At 45.2% G+C, this 18,327-nt stretch overlaps 1 protein-coding gene and 1 non-coding gene across 2 annotated transcripts; one reads left to right on the top strand and one right to left on the bottom strand.

Moving 5' to 3' along the window:
* Positions 1-1,724: 1,724 nt before the first annotated feature.
* On the bottom strand, positions 1,725-15,854 carry PSMA3 (proteasome 20S subunit alpha 3). The gene is made up of 11 exons (XM_076345681.1): positions 15,767-15,854; positions 14,553-14,635; positions 13,270-13,393; positions 12,131-12,232; positions 10,647-10,720; positions 9,972-10,044; positions 8,929-8,994; positions 5,215-5,261; positions 2,710-2,777; positions 2,501-2,565; positions 1,725-1,913 (listed from the first exon to the last, which is right to left on the bottom strand). Exons 1-11 carry the CDS (start codon positions 15,785-15,787, stop codon positions 1,869-1,871), a joined length of 768 nt encoding a protein of 255 aa, XP_076201796.1. The 5' UTR covers positions 15,788-15,854; the 3' UTR covers positions 1,725-1,868.
* Positions 15,855-16,034: 180 nt separating this feature from the next.
* On the top strand, positions 16,035-16,107 carry TRNAK-CUU (transfer RNA lysine (anticodon CUU)). Its single transcript has one exon. It is a non-coding gene; the product is annotated as a tRNA-Lys (tRNA).
* Positions 16,108-18,327: the final 2,220 nt, after the last annotated feature.

Here is an 18,327-nt window from a genome sequence, read left to right on the forward strand (position 1 = left end):
TAATTCTGAATGGCTGTCACTGAACGGATTGGATGGATGTGTGTAACCACACGAGGATGGCTTTTAACTTCCAGTTAAAAACTTGCAGTTTGTCAGCAACGCTTTAGGTATAAAAAGAATAAAGACAAAGTAAGAGAATCAAGTAGCTCTGCTGTTGTATACAGGGAGAGGAAGATCAGCCCTCAGCTAATGCTTTAGAATGCTCATTAGAGTTTCCTGACTGGCACTCACTAATGAATCAAACAGCTGAATCAGCAGTAAACTTCAGTAGTAAATTCAGTTTGGAGAAATGCAACACAGAACTAAAGGCTGACTCAGTCTAACAGCTATAGCAGTGCCTCGGGAGGAGACAGGGAAGGAGGCAGTCTGTCATGGTCATGATTAATGTTGGCCCAGGCAGGCCTGATCAAGAGTTCTAGCAGCCTCTGAAAGCTATGCCCAGCTGGGGAGGGGAGAGTTCAGGCAGCTTGGCTCCACCTAAGGCTTAAGCCAGAGAGAGTCACTAAGTATCAAGACAGACCTGTCTATCTCAGTTGACTTTTCCTTGTCCCAAAAAGGAAGTAGAACCTGTATCTTGCAATCCCATTAGAAAAGAGACTGTAGAAGGCCAGGTGTTTTTTAAAAAGGAAAAAACTACAAAAAAAATAAACCTGTAAGGGAAAGCTTTTGTTTTAAGGGCTGGTGATCATTAGTGTGTAGAATCATAGAATCGTTAAGGTTGGAAAAGACCTCTAAAATCATCAAGTCCAACCGTTTAGTACTAAAGCTGAGGAGTTTGATTCATCAGAAAAGTATGCATTTTAGATTAAGATGACCATGAGAATTTTAACTGCATGTACAAACAAGACTTCAGTTTTAACTGAGTTTTAAGGTGGTGCACGGAACAGTTTGTTACCTTGTCTTTCAAGACTCTGAAGTGATTAGTCTTTTTTCCTAGTGTTGTGGTTTAACTTGTGTTATCAACATTGTTCTCACCCTAAATCCAAAACACAGCACTGTACCAGCTACTAGGAAGGAAATTAACTCTATCCCTGCCGAAACCAGGACACCTAGGAAGTGGAGAAAGCAAGCAGGAAAGCTTGTTTTCACCTTCTGGGAAGGTCAGCAATTGATAAAGCTGATTCAGAAGTGATTTAAGAAGCTACAGCTGAATGAAGCTGTTTAAAAATAGTTTAGCTCTTCAAGCATTAATTCCAGTTACATCACTTAATAGACCTCACAGCTTTAGAACTTAACACAAGCACTACTTTAAATTGAATTAGTTTTTAATTTCTCCTACTCTTCAAATAAACCTAGGCTTAATACTTCAGATTAAAACTCCTCTTCCTGAACTCTCGCTTGTTATGTAGGCTGTTTGGAGTTGTCAGCTGTGCACATCACCTTAACCTGTAACCAGCTGTTTTACCGTTAGGTATGTTCTCATCTCTTCTGCCAAGAGCAAATCACAGACTGTGGCTATCAATCAACTGCAAATCATGATACTGGTTAATCAAGGAATAACCAAGTACTAGTTTTTAATATTAAACTATGCAGTGTCAACAAGAGACTTGTCAAATTTCTAAGCAGATTGTTTTTCTGTACCTAGCCTGGCTCAATAGAGTGCTGTAGTAAGAGGAAGCAACACCAGCCTGATAATATCTTTCCTTCTTAATGTCTGTTTTGATACAGAGTACAGTTGCTTCTTGGCGATGCTGGCCTATACGCTCTCGAAATAAAAGCTAACAGACAGTAAAATGGAAAATTTATTAGTGCAAGTTGGTCACTCAGTTTCTTCCAACAAGTACATAATAGCATCCCATGCTTAATACATTATAAACAAACCTGTTGTAAGTTAAGAAAAGTTGAACTTGTCTTGAAGTAACAATGTGTTACATATTGTCATCGTCTGACTCATCTTCCTCTTTCAAAGATTCCTGTTTTAAACAAAAAGTTTAATTAAAAAATAGTTTAACAGTTGTTTTATAATTCAGCCCGTAATAAAAGGTTTTGTACAACAAAACGAGTTTTGCTGTAGCTTCACAATCCTCTCAATCTGTCCAAAGCCTTGTATTCAGCAGGCTCGTTCCTATCTTTCGGAGGTAATACTGAGCACCATCACTACTTTTAGAACAAAAGCAAAGCTGTTAAACGCTGGAAGTTGAACTTTCTCCAGCTGGTTATCTTTAAAAACTGTTCTAGGCAACACGACTTACTACCCCTCCTACTCACTCACACCATTGTCGAGGAGTTACTACATTTACTTTTGAAGGAGAAACACACCACCTGTGCAAGCCTGCTGAATTACACTGTTTTTGAAAGCGAGAACTATCCCTGGATGACACTGAAAACGTCACTATTCTCCCTTCAGAGTAACATCAGCTACCGCTGAAGTGATGTGTGTGTTGTAACTATACATTTTCCAGCCATCACAACAGTAGAAGCCTAACCTTCAGTCAGCTCCTTCTGCTCTAGACCTGTTTGTCAAGTGAAGCACTGAGACGACACCAAAGTCAGACCTTACCTTGGCATATTTTTCTGCTTCTTCCCTGATGTCTTTCGGAACAATTTCATGTTTTCCATTGGTTACTGCCAATAAGAAGAGTACATCTTAAGTAGGATTCACACAAAGACCTTGACATACAGAGTGAATTTAAGAAGCAATGTTTTACTTTAGTTACAGGAAGTTACACATTTTCTATAGTGTTTATAGAAATTACAGAAATGCATTACTTTCTCCAACCCAGCTGAGTTCCAGCTCAAAAGCTTTGTCCTTTACTTCATCATGAACTATGTAGATTCTGGAAGGAACAGACAAAAGTACAGGTTAGAACAGATTGATCAATAGGCTAAATACACTTTCTTCCTTTCACAGGTTTCTTCTGTTGAAGTACTCTTCTTATGGTTAATAGAAGCTCTCCCCATGCTTTCTCCCCTGCGCCCCCCCCCAACACAGACACCAGAGAGCTTTCCAGGCTTAATTGCTAGTGTAACAATACATTAAATGATGACAGCTAAGATGCAGGTTGAAATGTTCAAGTTATCCTAATGAGAACAAACATTAAGATTCAAATACTGCAGAACCAAGGCTACGTCATCATTGCCTGCTGCTGCTGGATTAGTTGTAATACCGTTAGGAGTGTCTTATATTTCCCCTGTAAATCTTATTTCAGTTTGCACTTAAGGCTAAATCCCAACACCACAGTATCTTGTGTCTAATTAGAAGCCTGTACATAGATCTCCATATAGACTGCCACGCTTATGGCAAACATGATGGTAATCAGAATTTAAACGACAAGTGGTATTACAGCGTATGCAGTACCATCCAGACCAGTAAAATCACTCCTTAGTCTGTGGGATACGAGTGGTGTTACACTCTAATAGCAATACTGATTTGACCGCATCACAGTGTTCAGTCCTCAGTGGCAGAACACGTCAACAAACTGTAACAACCCTGAGTTGAGAGACACACTCGAAACAATAGCAGAACTTAAAATAACCTGTGGCTTCACATGTTGAGAAGGTTGTATGCCTTAGCTTGTTTCAGAAAGCATTAATAAGTCCAAAGCTGAAAATACCGGCTACTTCTAGCCAACGTAGAAAGCTTGGAGATAGTGGAGGAAGGAAGGATACCTTCAGCACCACACTAAGTACTTCCAATTAAAGATTGATAAAAGTATCGTGAAACAAATATAAAGAACAAAGTTAACACTGGTGTCCAGGGAAATACCACTATAGCCTTATGTTCTTCTGACACCCTTCTGTCACTGTTGGACTGGGCTTACCGATCATTGCCCAAGACGATCTGTAGGCCTTCCCTATGTGTTCAGCTGGTTACAAGTCTTTTGCAACAAAGCGTACCATTACAAGCTCTTGAAGAAATCATTACTCTGGACTCTGACTAGTATTTTAGGATTAAAAAAATGATCAAAATCTTTGCTATCTTGCTAAATGCTACTAAGGAGCTGAACTTGAGCTGAAACCCAGAACTGTATCTAGAGCTGCTGTTAAGTTTTGAGCTGAGGCAGAAGTGAAGAACAGAAGTCTCTTCATCATTTGAAAATCCATGCCTTATTTGTGCCGTTTTAGAACTGCTTTGAGGTCCTTGCTAGGTTTTAAGAACAGAGATCCCACAAATTCTTTCCTCTAGCCGCTGCCATGACAGCCTCAGACACAAACTCTGAAATAAGCCCACATGCTGCAACACCAATGATAGAAGCACATTTATTACTTCTTTATGACCTTCTACGCAATAGCCATAAAATGCTGGAGATTACAGTTTTGCAGCTGCAGACTATTAAATTTGTGACAAGCACAGAACATGTCCCTAAAGCCTTAAAATGAAGTGTTGCAGATACCTGAAAGGATACTTGCATGTCTTTGAAGAGATACTAATTCACAAAGTATTTTCAAGATAGTTTACTGCTGGCCAATTCATGCTCTACCTAGCAGAAAGTCTTCTCTCTTCCTGCTACCTTTTTTCCCCTCACTAGTACAAGACTCACTGAACGGTACCTTTTTTCCCTGTAAATACACTAACCTCACATAAAGTTTGTGGGATAGTATTAGTGACTACAGGCGATTCTAGCACTGATGTGTTGTCCTAAATTGCATCGGTAAATAGCAAATTAAATATTTCCAGTCTTTTCACGTGGCATCGAGCTTTATCATTTAAATGAGACAGCTATACCCTATCTACATCATTAAACAAGGAGTTACACTTTGCTTCTTCCCTAAGCACTTGAGTCTTTTTTTAGGCAAAGAGGAAGGCTGGGTCAAAGACCTCAGCTTCATTTCTGGACTGCTGCTCTGTGTCTGAAGCAGCAGTTCATTGGTCCATCCGCGTAACAAAGCGTACAGCTCTTTCTTCAGAATCAGGACACCAAGGAGTTTCCCCCATCGGTCACCTCATTTATGTATTTTAAAACCAGCGACTATATTCAGACAGTTTAACCTTTAATCCACTGCTGCTACAAGTTGCACCTATAAAAAGTAGCAGATGAGATCAAAAGGCGTATTTTTCACATCCTTCGGCGTTTTTCAGTACTGAGTAGTGTATCCCATCTCACAAGAAGAGAAAAAATACTAATAGCAGAAGATACTGGAGTCAGCGTGAGCACCCATCTAGTAGAAATGAAACCTGGTACCCAATTTAAAAGGAATAGCTTCAGTTTGAAACCATGGCAAGCTCACCAGTACGGATTTTTGTCGAGTTGGAAAAACAGGTTGGAGACTTACATTTTCGCAACCTCTTTAACAACATCACGGCAGGTCATTTCCTTCATCTGTAGACAAAAAATACACAGCTTAAGAGAATACACTGGTTTCCATTTCCACAAGGCCAGAACACGAGTGGCTGCACATGCCTAACGAGCTTACTGTTCAGCAGTCATAAAAGCGACAAGAAGTTAAGACTTCTTAACTTCTAAGTTAAGATTAGACTTAGACTTAACTTAACTCGAAGTTAAGACTAGGTTCTAAGACTAGAACCAAATTTATTCCCTACGATGAGTCTTTCAGCCTGCTGTATGCAAGTCATTCTTCCAGGGAAGAATTTTACAGCTGAAAGATTCTACGAAGAAACTGTTACGTGGAAACTTCCCCAGCTTAAAGCACCCACCAGCTGGAAGCTTAGAAGCTGAACAGATAACCTTAGCGTCGTAAAAGCTTGACTTGTTCTTAGATGCTTTATGATCAACTGACATAAAGTACCCACATGTACAATATGGGGGAGGCACCATATTTTCACGTATAATATTCATAGTCTTTCTAGGCAGCATAGTAATACTTTTGGTCTTACCAACATTTTATGCAAGCAGTTTTGACTTTTAAGTAATGCCCTAAGAGGAGAATATTGTTCCAGTGTTAACAACCAACGGTGTGCCCGAGCAAGGTATCGGCATCTCCTTCCGTATTTTCTCACTGTTGTATCACAGTCTTCTGACAGTTTCACAGTTAATCAAAACAAAGTCCCGTGCCAATTTCCATGATGTAATAAACTTATGTTTTGTAGGTCAAACCTCTCACCAGTCAACTCTTCTGGACTATGAAGCAGTAATATAATTCTACTATATTTCATTAATTCAGGGCTGAAACAAGATTAGCCTCATTTCCTTTCTCAAGGTTTCATTTGCACAAACCAGATAGACATCAGCCTTTGATACTGCGCTCACAAGAATGCACCTGTCATTACTGACGGAAACCAGTGGGCCCTTAGTCACAAAATAAGTCCAGTACCTTACACATTTTACTGATGCTTTCCCTAGCATACAATGATTTTCAAGTTCAAAATAAATTATCATTTCTTCCCCCCCATTATTTACACTGAGCTCAGAATGTAAACCATTGATTATATATAGTTTACATCTCTTCCAATTCCCAAAACGTTTTCAAAACCGTAGTACCGAAGCTAGTTGAGACACTGGTGAAGGAATGAAGATGACAACAGTCCTTTGTTCATGCTGAGCGTCACAGCACTTCCCGGGGTGAAGCACACACCCGCGGAAGCAGTGGGCCAGAGAAGAAATGCCCACGCCTGGTTAGACAGACATGCCACCACAGTGCCATCCCAGGAAGTTTCCTGAACAGAGACCCATTGCCCCAGCCCTTACATTTGTGACACTCAATCCATAACACACAGAGCGCTGGCTGCTGTGTACGAATATAACTTGTGTCACACAAATACTTAAATTACTATGTGTATTTATGCATATAAAGTTAGTAACGAAGTCGGAAAACCCAAAGGTCTGCTACCATCACGCGTATTTACAAGCGAGAAAACTGAAGTAAATTTATTTTCTGCCATTATCCTTTTCCCATCCCAGGTATGTTAATTCTGCAGACAATAAGAGTAAACACTGTAACAGTTTATCACAGGAGTTAATTACGATTATGTCCATACGTGAAAAAGTTGTACGTCGCATCGGAGCTGCGTGAGAAGCACTGTAGGAGAGATCAAGAGATTCAAGTACTCTCCACACGACGACAAAGTTTTCCCACAGCTGAAGATATCGGGCATTTGCATAAGATGCAACGGATGCGATCAACGCCATGTTTTCTGCCTGCTCCCTCAGCTACATACGAGGGTTTCGCATACTACGTCCCCTCCCAGATACAGTACCTGCTCTGCAGTACCTGTAAGGCGGGTTTAAAGTTTTGACTGCCTGCTTGCCTCTCACTTTCCACCTGTAGTCATCTCTTCCACAGGAACAAATCTTGGCTGACAGGCTACCGTAGGCGGTCTCGCCCCACAAAAGCTCTTGTACTTCTGTCTTTTTCCCATTTCAGTTTTGACAAATTCATCTTGTCAAAATTAACTCTGACCTGGAAACCCGCCCAGTCTACGGTTAACAAAAAGCATCGGCATGCAAGACTCAACTTGCTTCACATTGCTGTGACACGATCATACACGCTACTGAAGAAATTCTGCAAACAAGCCATTAAATAAATAAATGCAGTTAGGCCATATGGCACACCACTGTTCCCATGTACTAAATTTTACAGGCTCTACTGTAAAGTTCAAGCAACATACACACTTACTAGCTGTACAAAAACTCAGTCAATATAACAAAAGTTTTTGGAAATCCCAGCACTGCGCAGGAAATGAATTTTTTTGGGGGTAGATTATGTTACCCAACATATCATCATCTTTCTGCCAATTTGCACTCATGGAAATCGAAATTACGATTTCCCAGATACCATGATTCCAGTATCGAGATCAGACGATCTTGTAGGCTTCTGACTTTTAATTTGGTATTCAAGCATCTGACTGGATTAGAGACTGAATGAAGTCTAGGGACACTGTAGTTTTTCCCTGTAATTTTTCAGTTACGATGCTACAGCACCATAAGCAGACTATTCGTAAAAGCATAACCAGCACAGGAACTCCGAACCTTCCCATGAACAGCTGTGATGTACTTCTGCAGACCGAAACCATAAATAAGGTGCAAGCAGAGTATAAAGTAAGAATTACATGAGACAGACCAGCAGTAGGATTTTGTCCCACGTGAACTGTCTCTGATTCCAAGGGTGTCAGATATTAAAACACAAGAGAAGGACAGAAGTCGTCTAGGTTTCCGACATAGTTCTAAATCAGCTTAAGGCACGCTTCAGTAGTCTTCTCTCCCCAGGCTAGTTTTACACAGCCAACCGTTTGCATGCGCATTCAGAAGGCTACGAAACAACAACTCGGTGTGCACTCGCGGAACCTCCTTGTAACACTTGGCAAGTTACAGTATTGTGCAAGCAGGAAATTGCTGAACAGAAACAGCTCTTTTTGGTATCAATGATGGTGTGCCGTACGGTTGTACTCTTCCGAGTGTTCGCAGCACTAAAGTCCTTTTCATCAGACATGTAAAGATGTTTTGAAAGGTATGTTACAGTCAGCAACAACAAGCTACTTGAACACATCTTTTGAAAAAAGGCAGTACCTCAACACTAGCCAGCTGGGAAACACCGTCTTACCTGGCAAGGATTTTATTTTTCTCCATTACATTTTCAGAGTCATAATATTCCAGGGGTCATTCAGTATTCTGCAGTTCCACTCATTGTCCTTAACAAGACCAGCTTTTTTCAACTTTTTAAACAAAAGGATCATCTAAAACCTTTGGAAAAAAATAGATATACCACCCTGTACAATGCTGCCCTAAGGTTTTCATTCACTGCTAAAAACTTAGTTACAATTTTATATTCACTCAATTACTTTGCTCGCTGGCATGCATGGGAGTGTTATGTTTATGATTCCTGTTTTAAACATGTACACTCCCTACGGGCCACCCATTGCCCAGGGGCGGGACTTGAGAAATACTGCTATTATAGAGGGTAAAACATCTCCTAGAACACACAAGGAAATACTCCGTCTGCTTCTCTTGTATTTTACATGTTTTAGGCATCCAAAAAGGTCACATAATAATACTTGTCTCAAAACAGCACAACAAAACTGTAACACCATACCTGAAGTTTTTCTATCTCTGTTTTTGCAGCTTGCCTGGCTTTACCAATGGCACACCCCCAATAACCCTAAAAAAAAAAAAAGAAATAAAAAATATGCACATTTAATTAAATACGAAGCCCTCCACAGCTCTTACCGTCACTTAGCATATGACAACCCCCACCCTACTCACATAGCCAGAGGCTAATATACAGTAAACCTCGGTATTGTTCTTTCTCGGGGCACATTCCCAAATTGTTGAATCGAACCCAATTACTAAACTAAGTACTACCACTGTTGATAGAAAACAGAAAAGCTCAGTAGTTCCTGGACAGAAACATATCTGCTCAATTTGTTGCAATAGGCAATTTTTTTTAATTGTTATTACAGTAAATGGAAGAGCAAACTAGAATTAGAGAAGTTCTACAGGATCAAAAAAACCACTGAACCCACCTACCATGAAAATATATTGAAGTGTAAGCACACAAAAATTAAGCACTTCTCTTTCCCTCAACAGCTGTAGTATTGGATATATTGAAAGAAAAGTAAAAAAATCACAACAGTATGAGCGCGTATCATCCTGCGCGTAACACACAGCCGAAGAGGCAGCACAAACAACAATTAACAAAAGCATCTATTTTGATCTGACTTCGCCGTTAGCAGCCAGTGTCAGAGTAGCAGCCCTCTCTTACCTGAAGCTCTCTCTTACCTGCAGTATTTTGTGAGCAGGGTATCGCTCCAATACCTGCCCTTTTTGGGCAGCGCATGGGACTTTTTGTTGGATATAGCCAGGTGGAACGAACTCCCAAATTTCTGAGAGACAAGCTTTAAAACTAGTTTCTCAGAGACCGTACTTCTAAGAAATACACAATGTGTGTTTAAACAAGGACATGCAAATGAGCAAAAACCAGCTCTGTTCATTTTAAGCAGTGATTCACCAGAGATCTTCCCAAGCAAAAAGAGAAAAAATTAACAGCTCTTTTGGAATGGCACTTACTATTTTCCTAACTAGGAACTTTTAACAGGAGAACTTAAGCCAAGATGGGAATATTTTTGACACACTCACGTATGAAACTCCTGATGGATCAATCATGTACAGCTGTGCACCATCATCGTCATCATAGGACCCCAACATGAAACTAGAGGGGAAAAGTGAAATTAGCAACATTTCTTCTACCAACCCACACAGAATTACAGAGACTACACCAACTCAGGTTTCCTACATTCTTTTTGGAGCAAAACTCCTACTATCCTGCTACATTCTATGAAGCAACTTGTCTGAACAGTTTAGTGTTACCATGACAGCCAAGCACCTGCAAGCCGCCAGAAACATTTTACTTATCTATAACTGGACAGCAGACTGCAGTCTTATCAGTCCCTTTGTACTAGAACTGCATAGTAGTTGTAACCTACTCTTCAGGTATCAGGGCAAGCAGGATGATTGTAGAGGAAAGTTCTGCTTTCGTCACTGTAACAGACTGAACAGCATCAACTCTGCAACCTCGAAATTCAGGGACGAACTGGCAATCTATGTAGAAGCTTGGCATACTGTTACGCAAATCTGAATTCTTCACCTAAGCTTTTACACACACACAAAAAGAAAGGGGAAGGGTATCTGTTTACGAGATGAATTGTAGGTTACTAATTCCAAGTTTAAAAAAAAGCCCTTAGACAACCTAAAGAGTTCCAGCAATTGTGAAACAAAAGATCCTTACAAACAGTGTATGTTTGAAAGCCTTACCTGCAACCAAAAGGTCTGACAGCACTGTATAGTGTGTATGCATGCACATACATAGCCACTCTGTCCGCAAGATGCTAAGCGGAAAAAGAAAAAAAAAATGACAACTTTATTTACAGAAATAAGTAAACCTCAAGTAATAAAATTTAATTCTCCGTGTCATAGAATCGTTTAGGTTAGAAAAGACCTTGTAACATCATCGAGTCCAACCGTTAACCTAACACTGCCAAGCCCACCACGAAACCATGTCCCTAAGTGCCACATCTACATGTCTTTTAAATACCTCCAGGGATGGGGACTCAACCACTGCCCTGGGCAGCCTGTTCCAATCCTTGACAACCCTTGCGGTGAAGAAATTTTTCTTAATATCCAATCTAAACCTCCCCTGGCACAACTTGAGGCCATTTCCTCTCGTCCTATCGCTTGTTACTTGGGACAAGAGACCAACCCCCACCTCGCTACAACCTCCTTTCCAGTAGCTGTAGAGAGCGATAAGGTCTCCCCTCAGCCTCCTCTTCTCCAGGCTAAACAACCCCAGTTCCCTCAGCCGCTCCTCAGAAGACTTGCGCTCTAGACCCTTCACCAGCTTCGTTGCCCTTCTCTGGACACGCTCCAGCACCTCCATGTCTTTCCTGTAGTGAGGGGCCCAAAAACACTGAACACAGTGTTCGAGGTGCGGCCTCACCAGTGCTGAGTACAAAGGGACAATCACTTCCCTCGTCCTGCTGGCCACACTGGTTCTGATACAAGCCAGGATGCTGTTGGCCTTCTTGGCCACCTGGGCACACTGCCGGCTCATATGCAGCCAGCTGTCGACCAGCACCCCCAGGTCCTTTCCACCGGGCAGCTTTCCAGGCACTATTCCCCAAGCCTCTAGCGTTGCATGGGGTTGTTGTGACCCAAGTGCAGGACCCGGCACTCAGCCTTGCTGAACCTCATGCAGTTGGCCTCGGCCCATCGATCCAGCCTCTCCAGGTCCCTCTGTAGGGCCTTCCTACCCTCAAGCAGATCAACACTCCCGCCCAACTTGGTGTCGTCTGCACACTTACTGAGGGTGCACTCGATCCCCTCGTCCAGATCATTGATAACGACATGAAACAGAACTGGCCCCAGTACTGAGCCCTGGGGAACACCACTTGTGACCCGCCGCCAACTGGATTTCACTCCATTCCCCACCACTCTTTGGGCCCCGCCATCCAGCCGGTTTTTTACCCAGCAAAGAGTGCACCCGTCCAAGCCACGAGCAGCCCGTTTCTCCAGGAGAATGCTGTGGGAAATGGTGTCAAAGGCTTTACTAAAGTCTAGGTAGACAACATCCACAGCCTTTCCCTCATCCACTAAGCGGGTCACCTTATCATAGAAGGAGATCAGGTTAGTCAAGCGGGACCTGCCTTTCATAAACCCATGCAGACTCGGCCTGACCGCCTGGTTGTCCTGTCAAGACTAAGAAATCCAGAAAACCCGAGTGAACTGCGCCAATTTCTTACCTTCAGTGGAATATCGTAGCCATAGTTAGATCTAAAGTTAGACGCCTCTTCTCTAGCTATGTCCGCCAAAGAACGAGCATCTGCCAGAAGTCCTGCTACTGCCTGAAATGAGAATTGTCATCAGCTAGGCCAAACATACCTTGCAATAACTTATTAATAAAATCAATGTACAAAAGGCTAATTATGTGACTTAACTGTGATCGTTACTGAATTCTGTGTACGACTACAAGTGAATTCAATCAAGCTACTCATCTGCTAGCAAGCTCAAAACACATCAATATGATTATATATTAATACAGTACAGAGTTTTTCTCTAGGAAGAGTCAATAACCAAAATTGTCTTCATGTTAAATAGTGTCTTATGATTTGCCACCACTACACTAACCCAAACAATACTTCATATTATAAATATTTGTATTATATATGAAGCATTGTTTATTATAATATTTCATCTAATACATCAAAAAAGACAACCATAGCAATATATTATTTTTTTTCCTGTTTTGTACAACTACTTGGATTAGAAGCAAATCGAACTCTCTACCCGATACTGACGATGTCACCAGCAGATAGTTTCAGGCAATTCTGTCACATAGTAACATCTACTTGATATCGTCCTGACATCACTGTTACGGATTGGCCAGTATCTATACGCCAGCCTTTACAGAATTCAGCTGACTCCCACACTGTTGAGAATTGTCTGGGAGTTGGACTCGATGGCTCTTATCGGTCCCTTCTAACTTGAGATATTCTGTGATTCTGTGATCTTGTACGCAGCATGTTTTCCCCTCAACACACCTTATTTGTTAACTGCATAAAGAAGGATGACTTTAACACTTGTGCTTATATTTACATTCACGTTTGAACAACTGGAGTGCTGAAAAACATTTCTAAAAAATTTGAGAGTCTCAAAATACGTACGTCTTCTATTTTCAATTTGGACTTAACTTCTGTATGTGTGTGCAATCAAGAATAAATTACAGAAAACGGTAAAAAAAATCCACTGGCATTTCCAGCTACGTACACAAAAACATTAGCATCACTTTCTTAATCTACTTATTATTGATTCTGTGATACACAGATTTCTACTTCTGAGGGGAGTCCCCTTCAAATTATGAAAAACTAAAATAGCACCTTACCATTCCAACATGTCGATCGACATTAAAGAGACGTTTATTGGAACCCTCTTCATAAAGCTTGGACAGAACTAGTTTTTCTACTCCAAAGACAACACCATCTTTGCATCTTATCCCAATTGCTGTACTGAAAGACAGGATAAATATAAGTTTCTCACACAGAACTGTAGTGTAAAATACCTAACAAAGAATTAACAAAATAGGAGAAACAATGCCGTAGTTTCCCCAGAAGTAGATTTGTTACAACTCCACTTTAGCACTGAAGACAACAAGGGCGGGGGGTGGGACACAGGACCCAAAGCTCACTAAACCTACAAACATTTTCTTAAATCAAGGAGAAGGGGGCTGCCAAAAGTCCCTCCCCACACAGTTTTGAACAGACTGTATGCAGTGGTGGCATTGTCTGGAGCGACTGCGTAGCCGCTGCCCTGTCACTGAGCTGAACAACACTAATATGAAAACCATGGACAAACATGGACAACCTCTCCTTTTGGTTGATCTAGGAGATGTGACAACTCTTTCTCTAACCCTCACAAAGCACGTCATCGGGCGTAAATGAGCAACTATGGCACGAACCACTACACAAAATACTTTCACTGATCCTTATTTGGCAGCCTGGGGCTACAATCAGACACTTGGGAGATCCAGTCCATGCCTTGCTAATCAATCATCTCACTGCCGCTAGAGCACAGCTGGGATGTTCGCTTTACAGCATTCCTTTGCATATACTTGAGGGCAGAGAGATACTCTCAGAGATGCCGATGTAGCTTTAGCAGAACTTGGATGTCCTCAGTTTCCTGAGGAATGCATATGAAGTTATAAATTTACGAGGCCCTGAGCGTGTCAGTCTTTCAGTGCCTCAATTCACATCCATAAAATGGGCTTTTAGATGCTGCTACAGCAGCTCTAATACCGTAACAGCTAAGCACCTCACACGTATCAGTGAGACCTGCAATCAGGTTTTGCCCCAAAGCATAAAATTTTTATGGCCCTTAACACACATGAGTAAGTTTACTGCCTTCCTTTGCATTCTCCACAACGTATCTGTTTCTAGCAAGCAAAAGTGATTCCTAGAAAGTGTGAAAAGTGATTTCTAGCAAGCAAAAGCGATACTACTTCTACGCTTAATTTGAAGCCCCCTAAAATGAACCTAGAGACACACAGTTGCTCAGAACTAATTCTAACGATATAATTTTATCTGCAATGCCGTCGTGCTTGTCTAGTCCAATTACACCGCGTTAAGAAAGGCCGACCGACAGATAGAGATGCCGATATTTGTATCTTACCTACTATTCTCCACAGCTTTCATAGCATATTCAACTTGAAACACTCTGCCGTCTGGAGAAAACGTGGAAGCTGACAGGTCATACTGAAGAAGAAAACACACTACTCAGGAAAAAAACCCAATTACATCCCGGTATTTTCAGAAGAAGTTTATTTATTTCGAAAGGCAAGACTGTCCCCCGCATGACATGGATGGCTATGAAGCACCGGGAGCGGGCTGCCCCCTTACATAAGACGCATGAACAGCAGCAAAGACACACTAACAACTACCAGAAAGTCATTGCATCAGTGCTGGGTATACCCACGCTTCAAATCCCGTCAACCCAGGCGCCGCACAGGTCTGAAATCACCGTCCATTACGCAACACTTAAAACCTACGGGAACCTTCCCTCTGCCTTTTAAATTTATTTTATAGATTTTTGAAAAAAACAGGTCTTTAATAACAGGAATATACTGGAAATGTTTAGGAGCGTATTACGCAGGCAGGCAGGCTCACGCCCTACCGTCTGAGGGCCACAGGAGCGCAGAGCTGCGGGCCGGGGCGCTCCGGAGCTCCGTGAACCCCCTCCGGAGGACCCGCGGCCAAACCCGAAGAGCAGCCCCGCTCTACTCCTGCTAAGGGAGCCCGCGCCCGCGGCGGAAGGCGGCAGGAGGCCGCGGCTCGGCAGCCACCCTCGCGGGTGGCAGGCCCGAGGTGACGGCCGGCCCGAGGCCACCGAGGCGGCTCGGCCAGACCCCCGCCGGCCCGGGAAGGCCTGCGCGAGTCCCGGGCCGCAGCCCCGAGAGCAAGAACAAGGCGGCCCCTCCGCGGCAGTCTCCGCCGAACCGCGACGGCAGAGCCCTCCGGGCCGGCTTCGCCCCCGCACCGCCCGAGCCCGAGTCAGGGGAGACCCGATCCCCGCCCGCCCCCGGGGCCCCGGCGGCAGCCCCGCCCCCCGCCTTTGGTCTCCTCGGCCTAACGGGCCGCAGTGACTCAGCAGCGGCTCCGGCCCGGGCCCCGCTGCGGCGAGGCGGCCGAGCTGACGAGCCGCCCGCGCCCCGCCAGCCCCCGCGCTCCCCGGCGGGGGCGAGCGCAGGAGGCGGCTGCTCGCCCCGGGCCGTCCGTCCCCGCCCGCCCGCCCGCCCGCCGCTGGCACAGAGCGAACCCCCACGCCGGCGCCGGGCCGGGCCGGCCGCGCTGCCGCCAGGGCCCACCCGGCGGCCGGGCCGCACTCACCCCGGTGCCGATGGAGCTCATGGCGGCGGCGCGCTCAGCCACAGCCGGACGGAGCCCCCCTCCCGCCCCGGCCTCCCTCGCGCTCCCGACCGCCCAACAACGCGCGTTCCCATTGGCCCCCGCGCCGGCCAACCGGCGCCGGCCGAGAGCGGGGCGCAATCCCCAGCGCTTCCCGGGGCGGGGCGGGGAGGGGCGGGGCCGCGCGGCCGGTCGCTGACATCAGGCCGTCATGCGGTGAAGGGCACGTGGCGGGAAGGCGCCCCCGAGCGCCCGGCTAGCTCAGTCGGTAGAGCATGGGACTCTTAATCCCAGGGTCGTGGGTTCGAGCCCCACGTTGGGCGCATGGGTTTTGTGCCCCGCTCCCCTTTTGAGGGGCTCTTGGGCGGGAAAACGCCGCCTCAGGCCCGTCCACCTCCGCGACTCCGAGGGGAATTCACCCCCTGGCCCGGGGGGACCAGAGGGACTCCCGAAGGAAACGTCTGCGGCGGGGCTACAGCCCGGATAGTTCTGGTGGTGACTGTGCTAAACGCTGTATTGCAGCAAAGCAAAGAAGTGTTTATAAATGATCCGGATGCAGGAATGGAACGTACGTTGGCAAACTAGGAGGAGCTGTGGCCTCCCTCGAGGGTAGAGGGGCCTTACAGGGAGATCAGGGCAGGCGAGAGAGCTGGGCAGTCACCGGCCGTGTGAAACTTAACAAGAGCAAGTGGGGGATGCTCCGCCTGGGACGGGGCAATCCTGGTTACACGTGCAAACTGGGGAGGAGAGGCTGGGGAGCAGCCCCGCGGAAAGAGATCTGGGGGTTTGGGTGGATGGCAAGTTGAATATGCGCCAACAGTGCGCCCTGGCAGCCCAAAGGGCCGACCGTGTCCTGGGGTGCATCCAGCACAGCATGGCTAGCCGGTCGAGGGAGGCGATCGTCCCACTCGACGCTGCACCGGTGCGGCCCCACCTCGAGCGCTGTGTGCAGTTTTGGGCGCCTCAATGTAAGAAGGACATCAAACTATTAGAGTGTGTCCAGAGGAGGGTGACCAAGATGGCGGAAGGCCTCGAGGGCAAGACTTAGGAGGAGCGGCTGAGGTCACTTGGCTTGTACAGCTTGGAGAAGAGAAGGCTGAGGGGTGACCTCATCACTGAGGGGTGACCTCATTGCAGTCTGCAGCTTCCTCAAGGGGGGGCAGCAAAGGGGGAGGTGCTCATCTCCTCTCTCTGGTGACCAGGTCCTGGTCCACAAGGAAATGGAATGAAGCTGTGCCAGGGGAAGTTCAGGTTGGACATTAGGAAAAGGTCCACCCCTAAGAGGGTGGTCGGTCACTGGAACAGGCTCCCCAGGGAAGTGGTCACGGCGCCAAGCCTGTCAGAGCTCAAGGAGCATCTGGACGATGCTCTTAGTCATAAGGTTTAGTTTTAGGTAGTCCTGCGAGGAGCAGGGAGGTGGACTTGATCCTTATGGGTCCCTTCCAACTTGAGATATTCTATGATTCTATGAAAAGGGAGATGAGGGGAATGAGTTAAAGCCCCTTTCCCCAGAGACCAGCTCCCACAGACACAGCACAGACACCGGGCAGACTGCAACGGGCCGTGCTCGTGAATATTTCAAAATATTCCTCCTCTCAGAAGGACTCAGCTTGGCTGGAGCTGTTTGCTTGGCTAACACCAACCTTCAGGAACGGCGTCCAGTCCAGAATCAGGAACTTCAGAGGAAAAACCTCCAGTTACTGCAGGGGTTTGTGTCTGTCACTGTCCTTCCTGATAAAACATTTGAGTTCACTGTGAATTTGTCTGCTGTGAGGATCCACGGATCCCTGCCACGCCAGGGAGAGAAGAACTACAACATTTAGGCCAGGGGGAAGAAAAAAAAAAAGCCAAATCCCTTTCTACATGGTAACACATTTCAGATGTGACCTCTAAGGGATTTCCAGGGCTAGCCATCCAGAAAAGCAGATAATAGCCTTTTCTCACCCCTTCAATGAAATAAGAATCCCGTTTCTGTCCTTAACGGGTCATGGGACTCTGCGCTTAAACCTGCCAGTAACATAGGAGTTAGGATTCCTGGTCGTGCAGTGTGAAACAGCAGCTGTTGAATGATGCAGAAACCCCACAGGAAAAGAGAAGAGGGGACAGAACGAAGATGAGGTGGCAGAACACGCCGGGCTTGCGAAAGGTCCCAGAGTACAAGCGCACAGCGGTACCGAAATACCCCTGAAAAGGGAAGGGCTAAGAATATTCTGAACTTCCTCAGCTGCAGCCTGCTGCAGTTCAGGAAAATGACATCATTGCACCACCACGAACACAGGCTCTGTAGGAGTTTAATCTCCCCTGCGTATCCTTCCCACTGAGAACTACTTATGGACATGAGTAATCCCTCCCAGCTCCGTGGGACTCGTGCCAATGGCAAACTCTTCTCTCAGGAGCAAGCCTCGGTAGGCTCTGGCTCAGTTCTTACTGAGGCAAGACACAATCTGGGTCACGGAGCTGCATCCCAATTATTCAAATTATAAATGGAAATGAGCAGCAGAGCTTGGGTCTGAATGTTCTTTACCCAGGCATAAGGATGGCTC

This window comes from Aptenodytes patagonicus, chromosome 7 (genome assembly GCF_965638725.1).
Source record: "Aptenodytes patagonicus chromosome 7, bAptPat1.pri.cur, whole genome shotgun sequence".
In the NCBI taxonomy this organism is placed as follows: domain Eukaryota; kingdom Metazoa; phylum Chordata; class Aves; order Sphenisciformes; family Spheniscidae; genus Aptenodytes; species Aptenodytes patagonicus.

Bases quoted from the DNA above. Each gene is read 5' to 3' on its own strand.
- PSMA3 (XM_076345681.1), bottom strand. From the start codon at position 15,787: ATGAGCTCCATCGGCACCGGG. The intron at 10,721-12,130 runs GTAAGAAATTGG...TTTTCCGCTTAG, and splicing joins GCTACGATATTCCACTGAAG to CATCTTGCGGACAGAGTGGC. The intron at 10,045-10,646 runs GTAAGGCTTTCA...TTTCCCCTCTAG, and splicing joins GTCAGACCTTTTGGTTGCAG to TTTCATGTTGGGGTCCTATG.